At 42.5% G+C, this 20,692-nt stretch overlaps 2 protein-coding genes across 5 annotated transcripts; one reads left to right on the forward strand and one right to left on the reverse strand.

The window, feature by feature from the left end:
• Window positions 1-252: 252 nt before the first annotated feature.
• BBS12 (Bardet-Biedl syndrome 12) lies at window positions 253-6,954 on the reverse strand. Of its 3 annotated transcripts, XM_072862750.1 has the most exons (4): window positions 6,604-6,737; window positions 5,923-5,958; window positions 5,740-5,837; window positions 253-3,326 (listed from the first exon to the last, which is right to left on the reverse strand). In XM_072862750.1, the coding sequence occupies exon 4, from the start codon at window positions 3,308-3,310 to the stop codon at window positions 1,169-1,171; it is 2,142 nt and encodes a 713-aa protein (XP_072718851.1). In that variant the 5' UTR covers window positions 3,311-3,326; window positions 5,740-5,837; window positions 5,923-5,958; window positions 6,604-6,737; the 3' UTR covers window positions 253-1,168. The 3 variants fall into 3 exon arrangements, with proteins under 3 accessions (XP_072718851.1, XP_072718850.1, XP_072718849.1); XM_072862749.1 differs by lacking the exon at window positions 5,923-5,958; XM_072862748.1 differs by lacking the exons at window positions 5,740-5,837; window positions 5,923-5,958 and having other exon boundaries at window positions 255-3,326; window positions 6,604-6,954.
• LOC140652248 (uncharacterized) lies at window positions 6,889-13,535 on the forward strand. 2 transcript variants are annotated; one of them, XM_072862753.1, is made up of 6 exons: window positions 6,917-7,027; window positions 7,463-7,723; window positions 8,949-9,104; window positions 11,082-11,210; window positions 11,319-11,456; window positions 11,694-13,535. In XM_072862753.1, the coding sequence occupies exons 2-6, from the start codon at window positions 7,697-7,699 to the stop codon at window positions 11,781-11,783; spliced, it is 540 nt and encodes a 179-aa protein (XP_072718854.1). In that variant the 5' UTR covers window positions 6,917-7,027; window positions 7,463-7,696; the 3' UTR covers window positions 11,784-13,535. The 2 variants fall into 2 exon arrangements, with proteins under 2 accessions (XP_072718855.1, XP_072718854.1); XM_072862754.1 differs by lacking the exon at window positions 7,463-7,723 and having other exon boundaries at window positions 6,889-7,027.
• The last annotated feature ends 7,157 nt before the right edge of the window (window positions 13,536-20,692 follow it).

Raw genomic sequence — 20,692 nt, forward strand, 5'->3', positions numbered from 1 at the left:
TGCCAGCCATGAGCATTTTAATGAGAAAGTTCCTAAAAGCAAGAATCTGCTTTAGTATCACCATTTCCATTCTTTTTCCATTCTGTTTTCACAGACTGGAGAGACATTTCACTTAAGGTGTGATTCACAATTCCAATTTCAGAAAAAATATCTCCATAGTTACACACCTCTTTTTTGCAACAAAGTGCCAGTTCTCCATGGCTCTGCTTTCAAATTTGAAGTGCTGAAACACAGTAAAAATGCCTTGCCTCAATCATCATGATAGATCCATTTTCAGTTTTTAGTCAACAGCTAAAACATACAACACTTTGCTCTCTGCAAGGATAACCAAAAGAGCCCAAAGGAAATAATCTAAAAATCCAACTCGCGATGTAAAAGAAAATTTTGTGTAGAGATACATCCATTCTATAATACCAAAAGGGAGGATTCAGCCTGAATTTATGTCAAAGTGAGAGACATACCAAAGGGTATAGGTTTGAAAATAGGAGATATATGGCCCATATAAATATGCAAAAGTAGAATATACTAATACAATCTCTCAGCATAAAATGTAACGCTCATAAATTATTGCAAGTTTAATTTCTGTACATTGCAAATGTAAGAGTTAAGAGCAAGATATTAATTACGTTATATATATTCTTTCATTTAACAAAAGTATGCCAATGTTACATAAGAAATCCCTACCCTTCTTTAGAAGACATTAAAAGACATTAAACAAGAATAATGTACAGAACACAAGTCCAAATACCTTATACAGACAGTGCATGTTCAGAACATAAGCATATCCAAGGTATCAAACTTTTCTCCAACTAGACTCGACGCACCCACCTGCCCAGTGCTCCTCGTTATAATGAAAAAAAACCTGCACATCTGCTCTGCTAAATAAGATTAGAGAAGTCAGTTTGACTGGATTAATCTATCCATACAGACAATATCATTAGTTAGAAATGCACAGCTGGGGTTAGAGGTAAACCCACAAGTGATTTTTGTTTGTTATTTAACTCCTGTTTCTAGAAATGGGAAATTATATCTACCTTGTGACTGCCTCACATTCTGATTTCTGCTGTTACACTCTAAAGTCATAATCACCTCTGAACTATGAAGAAATGTAGGTTGCACCTGGACTTCTTCCACTGACTCATGGACTTATAAATAAAGCCTGCAAGTCCTATAAAAACGTAAATTCACTTGACATGTGTGAGTTCAATAGCTGATTCCTTTTGGGACCTGTGATAATTTCAGCATCTGTTTGAAGCACTAGTAACACCAAGTCTAGAGCTCTCCGCCATGCCTCTGTCTTGGCTGTAACATTATCATAAACCTTTAAACCCTCTCCATGGTCAGCGAAGAGACCAGAACCACCCCCGAGGAGATCACCTCTTCTAAACTCTTTCAATATATATGCTGAGGGAGAGCCACAGCCAGCTGCTTTTTTGAGGTGATGATCAATTGAGGTACATGCTTCCAACTCCGATGCAGCTTTTGCAGTGTTACACATAACCACTGAAAGATACTGCTTCCAGCCGCTTGCTAATGCTTGGAGCACAACTGATTTATACTCTGTCGCAGATGCTGCCAGCCAAGGATTGTGAAACTCTTTCACAGCATTTTTATTTGCTGGCTGTAAAGGCTGTTCTGCAAGCATCCGAATGTGACTAAGGCACAAGAGCTCCACTGCACCACCACCAAGAAAAACCTTCTCATCATTTAAAGCATGATGGAGTCGATACACTAAAGTCCAGAACTGGTCTTCAATGAGCTGCATCTTTGAAGCTACAGTAGTGGTAAGCACGGCCGTGAGCAGGGGAATTCCTTGCACTTTTACCCTGGCTGGCACAAGCTCACCCAGATCCATTGCACGCCCATCGCAGGTCTTCCACAGCTCCACTTGCGCCCCATTCCCCACACAAGAAGAATTCAGCTGGGTGAGGTATGTCACTGGCTGGGCACTGGTGACCTCCCCAAAGGCACACAACACATCCCGAGTCACAGAACCAATTACCAATATACTGTTTGCTATGCATCTTTCCATTAAGTTTTCGCACACATTTCCTTTGACCAAAACCAAGTTTACTTCAAAATTTATCAGAATATCTAACATTCTGCTTAGCCACAAGTCCCCCGCTCTGCCTTCCTGTAGGCTAGGATGCTCCAATATGGTCCTTACATTACGTGGTCTATTAAAACCTAAGTGACGATATTGTTCAGTTAGGTCACCGTCCACTAGCAGAATCCGAAGGGGTTTGTCTTCAATGTATTTGATAACTGTGGCTTGTTCTGGTGATACTAGCGTGACAAAGCCTGGGGAGACACAAGAATAGCTTTCAGGCAGGCCCAGCAAACAGCATGTCACAACCTCTGCAATGTTAAACTGGGAAGAGCCACTGCATTCTGCTCTCTCTTGTTGATATGCAACAATGCTTTGTAGCAGTTTCATGCTAGCCTGATTTCCATGGCTCAGAGTCATTGCCAGGTGTCCCAAACCATAACATTCACATGGATCTGCTGATTGTCCTGAAAGGTATCCCTGAAAATTATCTTGCTGATGTGAAAAATGGCTTTTTCCTAGAGTGCTGAAGTATCTGCTATGGGTTAACTTGTGTTTGTTATAGCTGGATGCGATAACACCACTTCCAGAAATCACAGATGTACTTTTGTCACCTGCTGGTTTGACAAGAGAAGCTATTGAACCAAGGCCGGCCAAAGGTGAAACCAAGCACTTGTTAAAATTACAACCATCTTCTTGACGGGAACGAGAATTTATTGGAATTACTTCTTCTGGTACAGAAATATCTTTCTGAAAATACAGGAAACTCTGAGGATTTAGAAGACTGTCATGTCCAGTTTGGCAAGTTTTGCTTTTAAAAGCACTTGGCCTAACACTGCTAGAACACAGCTCTTTATTTACATCCTGTATTGATATTTGAAGACACTGGACTCTCTCACAGCAAGAGTTCAACCCCTCAGACATCAGAGATACAATTGCTGAAATAGGAACATTCTGCTGGAGGCACTCCAGTATGGCATTGCTCCATGCACCAATGAGAAACAACAGGGTACTCATCCCAGTCTTAAACTCCTTGTTTTGTGCCTGAATGGTTTCATTAAGAAGCTGTCCGGCAGCACTGGTTAAATCCAAACTTTCAATCAGTCTAACAGCAGAGCAAATCAATGTGCTTTGGTTGGTGCTTTCATCCACAATGAATTTACATGATTTCATCGGCCCCAATAATGTTCTTCCAGCTAACGCTAAGGCTGAGAGTTGCTGAAGTCCAATATGTCTTCTTGCATTCACATCCCTGAAAGCCATGGGCAGCAGGTAGCATCTGTGAACAGAACACAAACTTATTGCCCCATCTTCACAGCACTCCGAAGCATATATCACCAAAAAATTAAATTAACAGTCTAACATTTAACACAGCTCTCCTGTGAGGCTGGCTGTATAAAACAATTCCTCATCCTGTGCACTTATTATGAGATATCGATGCACATAGTTGCTGAAATGATGCATTGCTAAAATACCATGGAATTTTTTCTGGCTGGCAGATAGTACAGTGCTGTTAATTCCAGTGGTTTCTTAAACATGAAGCAGTACAGATTCTATAGAACTACCACTTCTCTCCTGATCGGCTATCTGGAATTTCAGTTATTTGCCTTACTTAGAGCAAAAGGTCCTTAGAGCAGAATGGACAATTGTGTGCAAAACCAAAGCGCTCTGTACAGATCCATCCTGGTACCAACAGTTATACTACTGACTTTAACTTTCAAATCTGGAAAAACGTCATCAAACTTATTTTATTCCAATTCTATTTATTCCATTTAGCATGCATCAATACTTCATTAAATGTCCATGAAAAGGAATGCCACTTCTTTATATCTCACAAAGCAAACTGCCAAGACTTTAAAGTTTTGATCTACTACTCAGTTTTAACGTGCCAAAACCAAGTCTTCTTTCCCTTGAAATCCCTTCCACACCACACTCCTGTGGCAGACCACATGGATTAAACTAAAGCTTCCTTTTTTTTTTTTCTTTTTTAAATGAAAAAGTATACACACCAAGAATTAAGAAGCCTTAGCCATATACCTTTTATGCTTAAATTCAAATAATTTATTTCATGTCCCTAAAGGTCCCTTTGCATAGCTATTCTAAATCCAAAAAAACCTCTTTTTCTACCCCACTCAATGAAAATCCATCTGAATATTAACTCAAATGAAGACAAAGTGTTAATTTAAAAAGCAGAGTAGGCAGTCAGAAATAACCTTTATATGCTGACAGACCTAAAGTTCTAGTCTAGCCCAAAGAGACAACAGAATTTCCCTTCAATTACTAGATACATCTTGAAGTACCAAAAGAATCTTTAACCAAGAAATTATTTTACTCTATAGTTATCCGTAATTAACAATTTAAGAAAAGAACTTTAGATAAGCAAATACTTTTGACTTTAAAACTGCATGGGGAATGCACATCTGAAAACCTCCATCCAACCTGCTTAAGGGTTTTTCTAGCAATTTTTCTTGGCAATCTCTTGTGATAATGGTCTAGCTATACTATGTATCTGTATCCATACTTCCAATAGTAATAATAAAAAAGCCTCTTTTTTCTTAACTGGAATCCTTAGCTTAATATCTCAAGTAGTTTATTTTGAAGCAAACAAAAAAAAAAAGGACATGATTAAATAATAATCATTGGATCATGGAATCCAATATGAAAGATTTCCCCTACTCCCCCCAAAACTCATTCCATCTGATTTCTCTTAAGGATTTACTAAGATTGTAATTTTGGTTGGGGTTTTTTGGCAGGTGGGGGTGGGGTGGGGTTTTTTGGTTTCGTTTGTTTTTTTTGGGGGGACGAGGTTTGGGGGGGTTTTTTTGTTGTTGGTTTTTTTTTTTTTTGAGATCACTGTTTCTGAATTCAAGCAGTTCTCAACTCATATGGTCATTTCTCAACCTGCTCTTGTTTTGATAGAACAAATAACCAATTTGTGGTTATCCTCATAAAATTTAGGAAAGAGCTAAATTAGCTATGCTGAAAGGCCAAGTAATGCTCTCTCACTACCTAGGTCCTTGGCACGTAGTTCTGGGCAGACGGCCATGTTGCTGTTTGGATGGGAGACAACTATGGAAGGACTGGTGGGAAAGGGGTTTCCATTTTCCCGTACAGTGAACTTCTTACTCTCCAGTCACTCCCAAATGAAGGTTCTGCTCAGCAATATGAGCCACTGTCTTATGAGAATGGTGTTTTTATTTCAACAAATGTGAAACCAAGACTGGTTGTGAGACAGATTAATTATAGTGCAGCACCTTCTATCAAGTCAACACACTTCCACCAAACCTCAATGCAGCCACCTACAAGTTGCTTAGCTAAAATTTTTGCTGAAATTTAAGTTGAAAAATGTGCCCCTTACTTTTAGCTTAAACTCGTACTTTAAAACTGTACCTTCATTTTGGACACCTGCCTGTACTCCTGCAGATCCATAAACCTGAACCAAATGGACCCAGGGCTTGGCTGCAAAACCAGATGAAGGCAGGGCATGCACTTACAGGAAAGAATGGTTTTATTTCCTTGCTTGCACAACCTCTGGCACGTGTGATTTGTAATACTTCCCCCCCTACCCCCCCTTTTTTTTTTTTTATGTATGTTATTTTGGCAAGAACATCACACTATCCTATGCTGTAGGAACAAATATACAGCAGACCCAAAATTTGACTTTTCATCTCTGCCCTCCCCTGACCTTTTACCTCTTTCCATCCAGTCTGAGGTGGAAACGGTAAAGGGTCGAGTGGAATTACATTTCGGAGTCAAACACAAGTGAGGCCAGCAAAGAGAAGGAGGCATCCTGGAGAATGAATGAACAAACTGGTAGTGAAGGACAGCCATGCGTGAGACACCAACTACAGATGGCTTCTGCTGAGCTGACTCACGTGCTGAGCTACTGCTGCTTGCCTCATCACCTGTCTCTGCAACCAAAATAAAACTCAACCTTAAGTTCAGTTTATGTTTACACACATGGGGTTTAGGGGTCTCAAATGAAGAACACGGGGATACAAGAGGTATGCCAAACACTTATTACTCACTTTGTCTTACAGCACTGCAACCATGAAGGCAAAACTAATACAACAAAGTTTTACATCAGTTTTCCAAATTAATGTATTTCTGTGAAATGTTGGCAAAAAAAGAGTCCTGCATGCACGCACTTTCTCTTGTGGCAGCACTGGTGCACAATGAATGAGAAACGGGTAGAAAATGCTCTGCTTGCAGCTAAACCACCAAGCGTTCTGGTAACTGTCACGACTTACCTGGTCCACCTAGGAACCAGCACTATTACTACTAACGTGGGAAGAGAAAGAGCTCCCTAGATTAGTATAGCCGAACCCAAACGCCCGTGGTGAACCAGCCCCGCCTCACTCGCAGTCTGGAAGTGGAAAGCAGCCAGCACGCAAGCGGGAAGGCGGAGGGCACCCCAGCAGGAGCCGAGGCCGCTCAGCAGGCGCCCCGGAGCTGCCCTTGCTCAGGCCTGGTAGCGGCCCGGCCACTTCCTCCCGGCTGGAGGGCCGGCTCAGGCCCCTCGCCGGCCCCACAGCAGGCAGGTGCTGGTTCCTCACCGATTCGGCTGTATTTTCCTCCGCTCCCCACCGACTGGGCTGGGCTGGGCTGGGCTGAGGCGAACTGAGAAGAGGTGAGGTGAGGTGAGGTGAGGTGGGCCGGCCACAGCAACGGGCGCCTCCGCCGCGCGCCGCCAACCGCCGCCGCACGCGCTGCGCCCCGTTGCCAGGACACCGCCGCGGTTTGTTTGCGCTGCGCTCTCGCTGACATCACGAAGCCCGCCGCGTGCCATTGGCCCGGGCTAAGGGAGGGGGGCGGGTTCCCCGGTACGTCCGGCTCGCTCATTGGACGGCCCGTGTTCGTTGCGTGCTGGCGGTGGGTGCGCTCGCCTCCGTGAGGCGGGCCGGGCCCTGAGGAGCAGCGGGGCCGAGTGGGCTGTCCCGTCGCGTCCCGGAGCGGCGTCCCTGCGGCCGCGGCCAGATGGTGAGCGTCCTTCCCCTCGCCGCGGGCTCCCCTTCCCCACGCCACCTCCCGCGGATCGGCTGGTGCAAGCTGCCGGCTGAGCCCCTCTGCGCCTTCCCGCCTGTGCCCGCGGCGCGGGCTGGGGCCGGGGCCGGGGCCGGGGCTGGGGCTGGGGTTGGGGTTCCCCAGGGCCCCGGAGCACTCTGTCGTTCCCCGGCCTCGGACGGGCAGACAGGCAGCCGTTGGCTCGAAGGGCTGTGGGGAGCTGGCGTGGGGACCGCGCGGGCTGCCAAGGCCGTCTCCGCTGCTTGGTTTCCTCGCACAACGCGGAAGTCGACACCCCGGCCGAAAAGGGAAAGGAGACACCCCCCCCCCCCCCCCCCCCCAAACCTGGCACTATGAAAAACACCCCCGAGAAACCACTCAAGAATCGCAAAATATGTCACCTTCTTTCAGGGTGTGGGGTAAGCCGGAGGAAACGTGCCTGGTTAGGCTTAGCACAGCTTACCGACGTCCTCCACTTCATTCGGTCCCCTGTGGCGTGTGGCACGTGAAAATGGCATTGGCCGGGCGAGAAGATGAAACGTAAAATGGATTCGCACAACTCAGTTTTGAAATAAATGGAACAGGAAGCAATGCACATGCTGATCCTCAGGATCTTCAACATTTTCGCTAGATTTGTAGGTGTATATGCAGGATGCAAGAAAAAAGGTTCAGGTAGTGTGTTAGCATTTTTTTCTTTATAGGCAGGAAAAGGTCTCGTGTGTTTCTCCTAGAGCGGAATATAAGGAGTAAAAATCTGACGCCTGTGTTAATAGCAGGGAAAAGTCAGAGATGTGCCAGACAAACTGGTTTGCAATCCAACCTGGGAGGGACAAACCATATTTAAAAATGAAATTTCATTTCCAAATACAACAAAATGCAATCTTCTGTGTTGCACACTGGGTATTTAAAAGAGCGATCCCAGCCAAAAAATGGTAACAATTCAGCAGAGGTAACAGATTGCTCAGCAGTAGCTAGAAAACAAATTCCTTTCTTGGTATTTGTTTTACTTACTTCTATAAAGTCCAACCAGTAAAAGTTGGGGGTGTGAGGGACTGCCCTTCCTTCCATGAATCTGTGCAGATTCAAGATGAAAGGACTAAAATCTGCCTGCTGCTGGTTTAGAAGAAAACCTATACTGGAGGAAAACATCCTTCCTGCTCAACAGGCGGGTGGTGGCGGGAAAACACTCTGTACTGCACTAGCTTACACCAGAAGCAGGGAAGGTCTCAGAAGTTTCCTGGATAATAATGCACCAGCTCAGCACAAGCAGGTTAGCTCTCCTGGGGCAGATTTTGTGTTGATCTTACTGCTGCCACAGCATGTTGTTACCTAGCACCACAGCTAGTTGGTGGGCAGGCAGGCTAGAACTACACAGCTCCCTTTTAAACTTTGCTCCAACAGAGCAAATGCTCTTGGACATCGCACTTCAGTGCTGACTTTGAGGCGTGGCTGAATTTGAGTCCCATTTACAGTCAAGACCCTATACAACCAACCTTTTTAGCTGTGAGGATGACTTACGTGTTCCAGGTGAAACCACTCCTGACGCATCAAGGCAACCGGCAGGAGGTGCAGAGGATCTTAGTCACCTCAGTGGAGTGTTCATTTGCAGACTGCCTGCCTCTTTTTCTGGCATTACTCTTTTAATTGATGATCTTTCTGTTTAAAACAGAAAACATGAAGCCCAAATGTATATTCCCCAGTAACAAAGTCTTCAGCTTGTTTTCTTTCTAGAATAACCTAAGAAAATGAGCACAGAGACCCAATGTCTACCACTTGCAGCAAAGAATGTCTCTCACTTCTGCTACAGCTTTACTGTTGTTATTTACAATTTAGTTGTGTTCTGAATTTTCCACGGAGTGGGCTCTTTCTTATCTTTTCTTTCCTTCACTTTCTGAAGGCATCCAACTACAGAAAACCTGGCTTAAGTACAGCCCAGCGGAAGAAAAGTGGCTTGAAACCTGAACTTACAGAAGAGCAAAAGCAGGAGATCAGAGAAGCTTTTGATTTGTTTGATACTGATGGATCTGGAAGCATCGACATAAAAGAACTGAAGGTTTTCAAACTTTTTTCCTTGGATGGAAATATCTTTGATCTCAAAATTGTAGCTGCTTTTTCTGTTTGTCCAGCCCTAACTATTTTAAAATAGTTTTGGAGTACGAACAAGAATAACGGCTTGCTGTCATGACTGAATTTGGGGTGTACTACATGGTTAACTTGAGAAAGCTCTGTATGTAATACTTCAGAGCAGACAGGCTTCTCTAATACATGGGTAGTAGGTCAGGTAGCTTTGAATATCTGAGCATTAGAGGAACTAAACAGTTCCTCTGTTTAGGTACACACAGTACACATTTCAGTTTTCATGACTGGCTGAGATCATTGTTTCTGGGAAGTGGACTTTTGTTGTTTCAGGATGAATGTCAGAATATAAAATTTTTTCTTCATCTTAGAACTAAAAACACAGATTTTGCACACATTCAGGAAAGGTACAACCATATTTTCATATACGTAATCCAAAAGTTACTTGGTTTTTAATTAAAAAAAAATAAACCAGAGATCTGAGTTGCATTTCAGTAGCAATTCAGGTTGTGTGTGTGTGTGTGTGTGCATGCACATGCATACGCACAGTAGTACAAGGGGAAAAATTATTCTCCGTTCTCTCCCTGTGTTTTTGTGTGTCTGATATTTTTTTAAGTGTGAACCTTTTATCTTAATTATCTCCTTGATCTGCATTTCTCACGTACACATACTCTGCCTCCGTTTCTGTGTATGTAACATAGAAGCATGAGTTACCTAAGCCTGTAGCTTATCTCAGGATTTATTTGGAAACACTTATGCTTGGTTAAGGAGAGTGTGTTCTCTGAACGCAGATTATACATGTTAAAATATAGTTCTTAAAATGGACCGAAACATTTTAGCATCAACCATTTAATGCTGTTTTTCTTTTTCAAAATTAATTCAAAATAGTGGGTATCTTACAATAGAAAGCGTTCCCCTCTGAAAGACAAAATGGAACATTTTCAGTTGTCCCATTGCAAGAAACTGGTCAGAAAACGCACTTCAGTTAAATGTTAAGTTTCTGGTGAGTTTGGCACTTTCCAGTAGAAGAGTGTTTAGTGAGAAAATTTCTGCTTAATATTAACTATTGATTTCCACTAGAGCATATAGGAAGAATGAATGTTCACAATTCAGATCTTCCTCTAGTTACGTGTTCTTGAAACCTCAGTCTCTGAATTAAATATGCTGCAATCATCTGGCCACACCAGGACTGTGAAATTACTAATAAACACACAAGCAGCAAAATCATTGTTCTTTGTTGGTGAAATGCCAGAGCCTGGTTTTAAACAATGTTAATATTAAGCATTTCTACAGCAATCTACATAACTGTTTTTACAGTAATACTTTGCTTGTGCTCTGTAAGGCTCAGAAGGTTTGCTTTTCTCTTCCTCAACTAGCACAGCAGTCAGCCTTTGCTTTGCTGAGGCTGAGACACTTACGGAGTACTGTCAGTTCCCGCCCCCTTCCGCTCCCCTCTCCCCACCACCTAGCCCGAAGTGCCAAGAGCTATGCATATGGATTTCTTCTGTCTTTGTGTACTGGACTGTATAAGTTAACTGTGTGTAATTCTGCACCCATCAAAATTAATGGGCATGCTGCCCTTAATTTCAAATGGAGCGAGATCACGTCTCTGGTCTCCAACCTCCCCTGAAGTCCCATTTTGATAATCCAGTCCCTTTAGGAACTACGTAGATTGGAACCTTTACCTAATTCAGACACAGAAAGTTTCTCTTCGTTTCAGAAATATATCCATGTTCCACATGGATCTAAAGAGAAAATAAGTCTGAGTCCTAAGAATATCAAACCTACACTATTACTGTTTGGAAAGATGAAACAAGCTGGTAAGAGATATCAAGATGTTTTCATTGCAGTGAGTTATTGTTACAGTTTTGGACAAGGAAATTAAAGAAGCTTTAGTGCAGCTGCTGACACTGTAATTCTGGTGGCCTCCTAACAGAATTGCTTTTTGGCGCAGGTTGCGATGCGTGCTTTAGGCTTTGAGCCAAAGAAGGAAGAAATTAAGAAAATGATAGCAGATATTGACAAAGAAGGAAGCGGCACCATTGACTTTGAAGACTTTTTGGCTATGATGACGCAAAAAATGGTAGGAATTCTTAATATAAGTTCTTGCGATGGCATAAAAAAAATACTGAAAAGGAGTATCTCGGTGGCAGGTGTTTTCTAATTAATGTATGTTTTACTCTTGTTTTAGAGTGAAAAGGATTCAAAAGAAGAAATCTTGAAAGCTTTCAGATTATTTGATGATGATGGGACGGGAAAAATTTCATTCAAAAACTTGAAAAGGGTTGCCAAGGAGCTGGGAGAAAATTTAACAGATGAAGAACTTCAGGTAAATTCTGATTTGCCAGAGCTTTTCTAACAGGCACAGACCAATCCTGTAGCTCCTAAGGACTGGGTGGAAATGTATGCCTATACAAAAAGGGCTGAGAAGTCAGAAATATGAAGAACAATCAAATACATAGTTATGTTTTCACATGAAGTGCTTCTGATTTTTTGTTGTTTTAGTGAATGGAAGATCTTGTGTTTTGAGTCCAGTGCCTGATCAAATGTACAATGTGTTTTGTAGGAAATGATTGATGAAGCTGATCGAGATGGAGATGGAGAAGTAAGCGAGCAAGAATTTTTGAGAATCATGAAGAAAACTAGCTTATATTAGTATTTGTTGCCTTGCTATACAGCTGCTCCAAAAGATAACCTGGAAAAGACTTAAAAACTGGGCTTGTGCCTCCTGGATATTTTCTGCCATACAAAGAAAGTCTGAAAAGGACAGATTTTTGGTTCATTCTTCTTTTTCAGCCACGTTAATTGGGGAAGGGGGGCTTCAGCACCCAGAACTGTTAAAATGAAATATTGCAGAAGTGAAAAGGAAGGGTGAACTGAACCTGCAAGGCAGGGTCCCTTCCTCTCCACCTCGACCATTTTATTGATTGCCATTTTGGATAAAGAATGCTGTGTTTCAACTATTTAACTAAAAGATATTTCACTTGAGATGGGAAGATTCCTACTGCTGCTGGGAAAGGCCACTTTTGACTTTCCTAAGGCTACAGAATGAAGGTACAAGCACAGTATTTTTATTCCTTTTAAGACTTTTAGGTTATCTTTTGTTTTTTGTCTCCTTTTGTTTATTTCCATGAAAGACTCTAAAACCAATTGCATATCTGTCTGTATTTCTGTATGAAACACTGTTTTCCCATGGCAAGTTGGTTTTGGACCTAATGGGAAGCAAACGTAGATAACCAGATTTGGTTCTTCATTTGGAGCTGTGCGCCATCAGTAGATGTTCTTCTGTTTATCTGATCACCTGAAACCTAGTTTACTTGAATGTAACCTGCTTGGATTATCAAAGTTTATTGTATAACCAGCCAACATCTTGCGCTGTTGTTCTTACTCCCAAGACATTACAGAGCTGCTGTGATGCCAGGAAGTTAGGTACCTAAAAAGTTGCGTTCTGTGGTGCACTAGGGTAAACTTTGTCTTTGGCTGTTTACAGGACTCGCATCTGACGTGAGAAAATAGCTCACCTTGGACATCTGTGGAACACTGAATATATTTAGATCCATGCAATCCAAATTCATTTCAGACATCACAAGTTTGGGGGGTATTTTTTACGAGTACCTTCATTTTCTTGGATATTTCTTGCATATACAGTCAATCTAAGACTTACTGGAGTGCCACATTTCCTTCTGTGTTATGGTGGCAGAGCAGTGACACACAACATGACATCCAATTATGGATGGTGGTTCTGCAGGAGGGTTTGTCCTTGGGTCCCGATTAGACAATCGGCTTCAAAACTGCAGGGAAATGGTATAATCCTATAATCCGTCTCTCTCTAATAAGGCGCCTGAAGGAGAGTTTGTTACTGCTCACAGTGAAGTGGCAAGTAGGTAGCATAACATCAGAAGGGTTCAATGGTAAGAGGAGGCAAAGAAGTATTTCACCAGTGTCTGTTAAGATCCCTCTTTTCTTCAGACAGCTTCTGCTGCTTGACAGCACTAGCAAGGTTAGTAGAAGAACGGAAGAGCCAGCTCCTGGGTTAGCTCCTCATCACGGCTGCTTCAGCTCTCTTGAGCTGTAAGGGCCCAGCAGGGGGAGAATTAGTTTCAGGAGCGGAAAGGAGATGTGTTCATTTACCTTATCTTCATCTCAGCATGCCGATGCGGACCTGGCACGTTCTGCCCCAGTCCTCTGAGTTTTGTACTCTGAACAACTCTGAATAGACCCTCTCTAACCTGTACAGAAGTAGGCTGACACCTCTGGGAGAACAAGGATTGTGTTGGACCCTGGAAAACTCAAGAGACCTGTGAGGTCCCCTATTAACATATTCAGTGGCAGTAGATGTAACCTATAGTACTGTAAGCATTTTAAAATGTCTATTAACTTTGTATAAGTGTGAAATAAAACTGTTTTGCAAGTTAAAGACTTTGTGTGCTTACTATTAGAACTAAATTTTCAAAAATAATTTGGAAGCGTTAAATGGTTCACCAAGTACATTTTCACTTTCATTTATCTTTTCTTTCTAAGAGAGAAATTCTTAGGTGCAGTAGTCTATCGCATAATTCCTCTCCCTCTTCCACTATGCTGATTAAAAGTTCCTAGTACTAACCACTGAAATTCAGAAAGGGAAATTTGAAGTTCTAGTTGATTATGGGGAATCCCAGAGCCTATTAGAGTGACTGTACTTTTTTTAATGCTGCCACAGGAAGAGATTGATGACTGTTGTTAACCTATGATGCATGTCACTTCTCTTTTCCTGTTCTAATCCCCATTACCTGACTTCTGAAGGTAGGAAAAAGACACACAATCATACCTACCACATACATTACAATGACAAAATGTTATTTCTGGCTTGCCTATTAATCTCTTAAGTCTGGAATGTCAAGCAAGTGGCTGAATTAGCACAAACCTTGCAAGTGTTAACGTAACAGAACAAGTGTCTCATGCTGCTTGAGTTTACGTGATAGGGGTATCTTGTCGCCTCTTCAGCCACGTGCACCGAGTATGACGACCAGCACAGCGGCATCGACAGCAGCCCACAGCAGTGCTGCAGTTCCGTGTGAGTTACTCTCAGCGCCCTTGTGAATCCTTCCTGTCCCTTCTAGAATTTTATCTTTTACATTTCTATACACAGTGGAGGAAAGGAGCCTGATTGAAGCCAATGGCCGAACTCGAGTTTGGTTTGTGTGAGGAACGGGTGCTGAACTGCCCATTCAGGAATTTCATCCTTTTACTGTGCTGGAGAAAATGACTCGGATCAATGAAGTAGGAAGGTACCCAGCAGACATTTTTCCTGGGCTCTGTTCTAGTGCCTACTCGAGTAGCTTGCCCTAAATGGAGGGGTTTCACTAGAGGAGACAGGTCACTTGCACCCCTCTCCTCCTCTTCCCATTCACTCTATTCTCAAAAATAAGAGCTGGGGCACTTCCAGGAGTCTTGGATTCAACTCCTTTGCACTAAAGCACCAAAAAGGAGGCAAAGCAGTGATTCGGGTTGCCTTGCAAGAAAGGACCCATCCCTCAAGGCACCTGAATCCAAGTGGTCATCAGCGTGAGTGCGTACCGAACTGGGACCCGGGGCAGAGGGGAAGGCTTCAGTCCCAACCCCACTTCATGTTCCCTACAGACTGACCTGGGCAGCTGCAGGGGCGGGGGGAGGCAGATGGCTGTGAACCTCATCCTTTGCATCCCTTTTCCCCTTCGTGCCGACAGGGAGGCTGGGTTCTTCCCTGGCATTTGCAAATTCCTCTCGGATGGCTGCAATTCAGACACTGCAATATGTGCATCCAGCTGAGAGCCTTCCTTCTGCGACGTCAGTGAAGCCTGGTTTTCAGTTTGAGTGTTCATGCTAGTCAGATACTGTACAAAAAGGAAAGTGGAACTGCAATTTGTATTTGGCAAGCACCTAAATATCAAAGCATTGATAAGGGCGATAGCTGCTTGGGAGATAATATTGCAAATTACTTCCAGTGAAATATGTTTCTACATGAAAATGTACTGGTCTTTTAGTAAAAGACAAAATAGTTCAAGAGAAAAAAAAATTACAAGTTCTATTCCAAAATATGCCAATTGCATGGAAATTTTAAACTAACCTTTGCTGTTATCTCCCCTGTGCAACTTTAAGTTCTTTATCATCTCTTAGCCCCACAGTACAGTCCCACAATCCTGTCAGTCCCACAGTAAAGCAAATCTTCATCTGGTTTTAGGAAAACAAAACAAAACAAAACAAAATGTGACTATCATCTAGGGTGCAAAGATGTTTCAAGTAATCTGAGCTGGCAACTTGAGAAACTGGATTGTTGTGCCTTCTCACCACATCACAGTGAAAAGTGGATAAAGGCAGCAATCTTGAAGGCCATTCACTTCTTTGCAGTTATACCTGTGCCAAATGTGTGTAAAACGGCAGGCTGGCCAGGCACAGGCGATTGCAAAAGATTGGAGGAGTCTTGCATTGCTTGAGGTGCTCATGCAGTTAACTGGGAACGAGTGCTACGCTCTCACTTCTCTAGGTGTGAGTTTGTTTTCAGAGCAATAAGCACGGAGTCAACTTCTAACACTGCAGAAAAATAATGGCTTTTCAGGTTAAGCCTTATCTTGGTATTTAAAAGAGCATGGAGGGAAAGCAACAGAAGAAACCCTTTGTGTACTTTCACATGCCAAGAGTCCTACTAACAGAGCCCAAATATTTCAATAAACTGATGCAGCATTTAATATTAAAATAATTAAATTGGTCATTGACAGTTTTGAAGAGTAACTCTCACGTCCTGCAAACTGCTTAGTGAAGTCATGCCACGCATTTGAAATGTTAACCATTAATTCCCTGTAAACGTCCTCACCGAGTTCATATAAATCGAATGTTGCCACACTACACCTGCTTTTAAACACCCTTGGATAACATAAGCGGATTTCGAGAAAGACTCGGGCAGTAGAAAGTGCTCTGGGCCAGAATTCACCATTGCCACATTTGACACATGGAAACACTGGCAGAACACATTTTTCTGACATGGGGTGACTCTTTCTGTGAGCCCAACAAAAATTCTACAGTACCATACTACTTAAATCTATTCCATGCGCTGGCTGGTACATTTGGCAGTCTTTGCAAGCGTATCAGCACGATGTATTGCCTTCAGGTAGTGCAATTTTTGCAGACATCCATTCTCCCAAAATATCGATGTTAAAGCCAAATCAGGACGATTGAGACTGCATCCAGGTATCGTTGCCAGCGGCCTCCCTGCTCACTCAGAATTTATTCTCCCTGCTACAATTTGTTTGAAAATTATTTTTCTTTCCTTACATGGATAAAACCAAACGAAGATGAGAAAAATACTGCTCCTGAGATGCTTCAAAACAAGTGTTGTTTCAAAACCTAGTTACATATGCTAACAGAAACTAGCCACAGCTGTCTGACACATTTTACAAAAATCAGGCAGGGAGAGCAAACAATCAGATAGTTAGGGATGTTCTTCAGACATCCATCAACACGAGTGACCGGGCAGGAACAACCCGCACGCCTCCTGGTGCAGGGGAGCAAACAAACTGCTCGGTCTACAGGCTGGGATGATCCTTGACGCTTGAGGAAAGAACCTCTCTGAGGATAACTCTGCAAAGATAGCTTCCTTTTTGTCATATGTATCAATACGAACGGCGTAGCTGGGGGTGGACAGTCACACCAAACAGCAATGCTGTCTGCCAGTGCCCAGGGCGATGAGGCGCACGCCTCTCTGAGTCGCTCCAGTGAACAGAAGGCCAGGACTGCCCCTTCACTACAGCCCAAAGTTTCTGTGAAAGTTTCTGCTGAGCAGGCATAAAATTTTGCTTTCAGAGGGCATTGCACACTCCGCCTAACTACAGGATGCACTCCTAAATTTTTACATTAGGGAAAGGTGTAAAAGTCTCTTCTCTCTTATAGGGGAATAAAGAACTGATAGATCTGAGAGCGTGACAGTCTCGCTAGAGGGCATCCAGTTACTAACGTGTAAGATGAGTGATGCTTATTTCCCTCCTCTGTGGCTTTTGATGACGATCGAAAGTAGGCTAACAAACACCATCCAGCTGGGGCTTGAAATATGCGGTTGGATACAGAATTATTTTTTTCTGAAAAAAAGAAGACAAGGCTTCTCACACAGCTCAAGTGCAAAATGCTGTAATTATTAGTTGGTTGTTCAAAGCTAAACCCCCAAACCACACTTTCTGAAACTCCCACTCTGTATCAATAATTACAGACACACTCTCAGGGGGGCGGAGAACTGAACTTGCCTTTTGCACAGTCCCCCTGAGTGCTCTGACCACTACTCTATAGAGTTATTTTCTCTCTTTGGGAATATTACTACCAAATGGAACCACTTCAAGCAGAGAGACAGAACCAGACCTGCTGCAGGATGCTTGTAGCTCTCCCTTGGGATGTGGGAAAGCTGGAATCGTGGCCTTGCTTCGAGTCAATTGGAACAAGGATTTGAGAATTAGACTCTTGTCCCCAAGGTGAGTGTGTTGACCTTTAGGAGACTGTCTGCACCGGGATCTGTCTTATTCCAATGGCCTTGTGGGGTGGAGCATGACCAAGAAATACATTTTCAGGCAACTGCCTGGCCAGAGGTCAAAAGCATGATAGACGGACACCTGCCTTCACTTAAAGGCAGCTCAGAATATCAAGAGCTTGACAGCTCATATCTACTGCTGGAAAAATACAGGGGGCCTGTGAGGAAGAGGTGTGGAGTTAGGGTGGAGCAAGATGGAGGACCTGCAAAGTTTGATGCTTCAAAACCTGATTTATATGTGCCCAATTCCTTAAGCAGTACAGAGAGAAAGAGGGTCTTAAGGCGATGATCCAAATCTCTCTGCTGAGTCAGGAGCCCAGCAGAGCTGGCTCATAGCAAACCTGCTCCCATGCAGTACAGCAGAACATGCACGAGCAGTTCAGACTTTGCACCAAATGGCACCAACACGGCACCTATCTTTAAGAGGCTCAGCCCTTGGTGATTTCAGGGGTCCACTGGAGTGGAGTTGGGGACCTAAAACTAGAGCTCTTGACCTCTTTGGAGCTGACTGCCACTAATTACTAAACTTGAAATTGGTCAACTCATTTTTTGCTTGTCTGAATTAGATTTGATGCAGTGAACAAGAACAAAGTTGTCAAACCGGAGCTGCAAACGTGCAAAATTCTGGGCACAGCCATAACAGTTTCACATGCATTTATTATTCCCCCCATGTTGGATGCATGTGCATGCACACTGTATATGCACATGCAAGTCTTGCAGTCTTATTATTAGAGTTTCACATACTTTTGACATGCAAAAGTACAAATGCGAGCATACGTTTAGAAGCTTCACTTGGAAAGAGAGTGGATTTGTTGCAACATTTTAGTCTCAAATAGGATAGGAACTGTGTACTGTAGAGTTATCATGGAGCAGAAATCTAACCCTTATTTCCCTGGAGTGAAAACCCCACTGGGCCAGCAAGGGCTGTGGAAACTGGCACGGGAACTACCTGTACCAGGTTCGGGGTCTGCAACAAACTGGTGCAGCGTCAGTGAACTGGCCCTTGTTCTCAAGGCCACTTTATTTCCTCTGAAAGCTTCTGACTGGTTCTGGTAGTGACATAAGTTTCAGTATAAAAAGCATCCCTCCAACATTCAATAAAGGGGGAAAAAAAAAAAAAGGTTTCCTTAGGAAACAAATGTAACACCTAACCTAGCCCATTTCCAACATTATTTTAAAGCATTCTCTGCCCAAAAATGTAGCTTAGTGCAAACAAACAAAACCAGCAAAATTTACACATCCATTCTATTGTATGAAGTCCCTTCCTGGTATGGTTCCTTCTTCACCTGCCTCTGCTCAATACCCTCTACATAAAGAAAACAGATTCATGCTTTCGTGTAAATTCTTTTAAACCTCTAAATGAGAAGTACCATGAAAGATCTAAACATCAAGGAAAAACTGACTGCAAACATTGCAGATCTGATTTATAAACAATAGAAGGTATTTCAGTACAAAAAAGCGACATTTATACCAACTTCTAAAAACATGGTATCAAATCATCTCAATTTCAGTTTTTACAAGTCTGTGTTCCCCAAAACAAAAGCTAAGGTGGCAGGTCCAGATGTTTCCTCTTTAGATAGCTTATGCCATGATCGGCCAAAGAAGAAATCCACAGAAGCATGGTTTCCACTCATCTTTTGAATGTTTTGTTTAAATCAGTCCATACAATGTAGTCAATTATGTGAAGTCAAAGATGACTGCTGCAGAATAGCTCCTTTTGGAAAGGGAGGTACATAAATTTAAGAAAGTCTTTTTTTTTTAGTTAACTAAATTAGTATGGGGCCTACGTATTGATGAGGTCCAAAAAATGGGTCACACAGAACTATCGTTTTCATCTTACAAAGGTGTCCACCAAACTCAACATCTGGATTTTTTTTTTTATAGACTCCATTTCAGATTTCTGATGAGGCCTCTCTGCAACTTTGAGTAGGCAGGACTGGTGGTCCTGTTTAAATCGAATGTTAAAGCCCATAATTTTTGAAGCGTTTCTCCCTGTCACTTACCATTGCCAAGGCTCTTTTTCAATTACTCCGTTCTTCATGCCTAATCTGTTACACGAGGAAACAGAAACCAGCTTTGCTTAAAACTCCACCAAATGAGCACAGTAAGTGAACAAAGATTTTTTTCAATTACTTTCTCAGTTCTAGTAGTCTCATCTGTTACTTGTGGAACAGGAGGTACATTTTGCAGGAACAGAATGAGATTTTTTTCTAGATGAAAAAAATCCACATCAGTGGAGGTACAGTCCACCTAGAGCAGACCTACGCTTTTGTAAATAAGAGGTGAAACAGGTGCAAAAACTACAATTATTTTCGCTAAGCAGAAAATTACTGTAGTTGAGACTAGTGTTTGGTAAACATACCCCTTACATGGCTATTTTTCAGCTTCCTCCTTCATATTAGGAACCAATGAAGTATTCAACAAAATGGCTGACAGGTTTGAATATTATTTCTGTTCGTGCTGCGAAATAAATAAATATTCTTTGTCGAATCCTGATAAACTAGGTCACTACCTGGGTGAAGTAAATGCTTAGGATTCTTCTGCAGAAAACAATTTTATTATTGCTTACAGTATTAAAAATAGTAATATTACAAATTCAAGAGAAAATATAAGTTGAAAATGCTTATGTATCAAACTTAAAGGACCTTTTCCCAGAAATGAAACAGCTTTTAGAAGGGGAGGTGGGAAGAAACAAGTATTCTTATTCTTCCTAGTACCAAAACAAAATGCAGTAGATGTATTAAACAGGGTATTATTTATTATGTGGGGATTTTTGCGCAAAGATTCATAATTCTCTTGACTATCAAATGCCATGCAATACCATGACTCACTGAGTCAAGATCTAGGATGGTTCGATCCTGACCACCTCCCGCTAAGGGCTCAGCATCATCTATTCCCATTGTCTTCAGTGGGACTAAGCGGTGCTTAGCAATTTTGCAAAACTGGGCCTTAGACAATGAAGGCTTTAGGTATGGGCTTCCTATTTCCTGCAGTGGATTTGTGTAGGTGGCCTTGTTACCAGAAATCCATACTCCTAC

This window comes from Ciconia boyciana, chromosome 5 (genome assembly GCF_034638445.1).
Source record: "Ciconia boyciana chromosome 5, ASM3463844v1, whole genome shotgun sequence".
In the NCBI taxonomy this organism is placed as follows: domain Eukaryota; kingdom Metazoa; phylum Chordata; class Aves; order Ciconiiformes; family Ciconiidae; genus Ciconia; species Ciconia boyciana.

What these genes read in the sequence shown, in the direction of transcription:
- BBS12 (XM_072862748.1), bottom strand. Translation starts at nt 6,836, where the DNA reads ATGGCACGCGGCGGGCTTCGTGATGTCAGCGAGAGCGCAGCGCAAACA. An exon ending in AGGAAAATACAGCCGAATCG is followed by an intron (nt 3,327 to 6,603) that starts GTGAGGAACCAG and finishes TTCTGTTCACAG; the next exon opens with ATGCTACCTGCTGCCCATGG.
- LOC140652248 (XM_072862753.1), top strand. Translation starts at nt 7,697, where the DNA reads ATGCAGGATGCAAGAAAAAAGGTTCAG. An exon ending in TCGACATAAAAGAACTGAAG is followed by an intron (nt 9,105 to 11,081) that starts GTTTTCAAACTT and finishes TTTTTGGCGCAG; the next exon opens with GTTGCGATGCGTGCTTTAGG. An exon ending in TAACAGATGAAGAACTTCAG is followed by an intron (nt 11,457 to 11,693) that starts GTAAATTCTGAT and finishes TGTGTTTTGTAG; the next exon opens with GAAATGATTGATGAAGCTGA.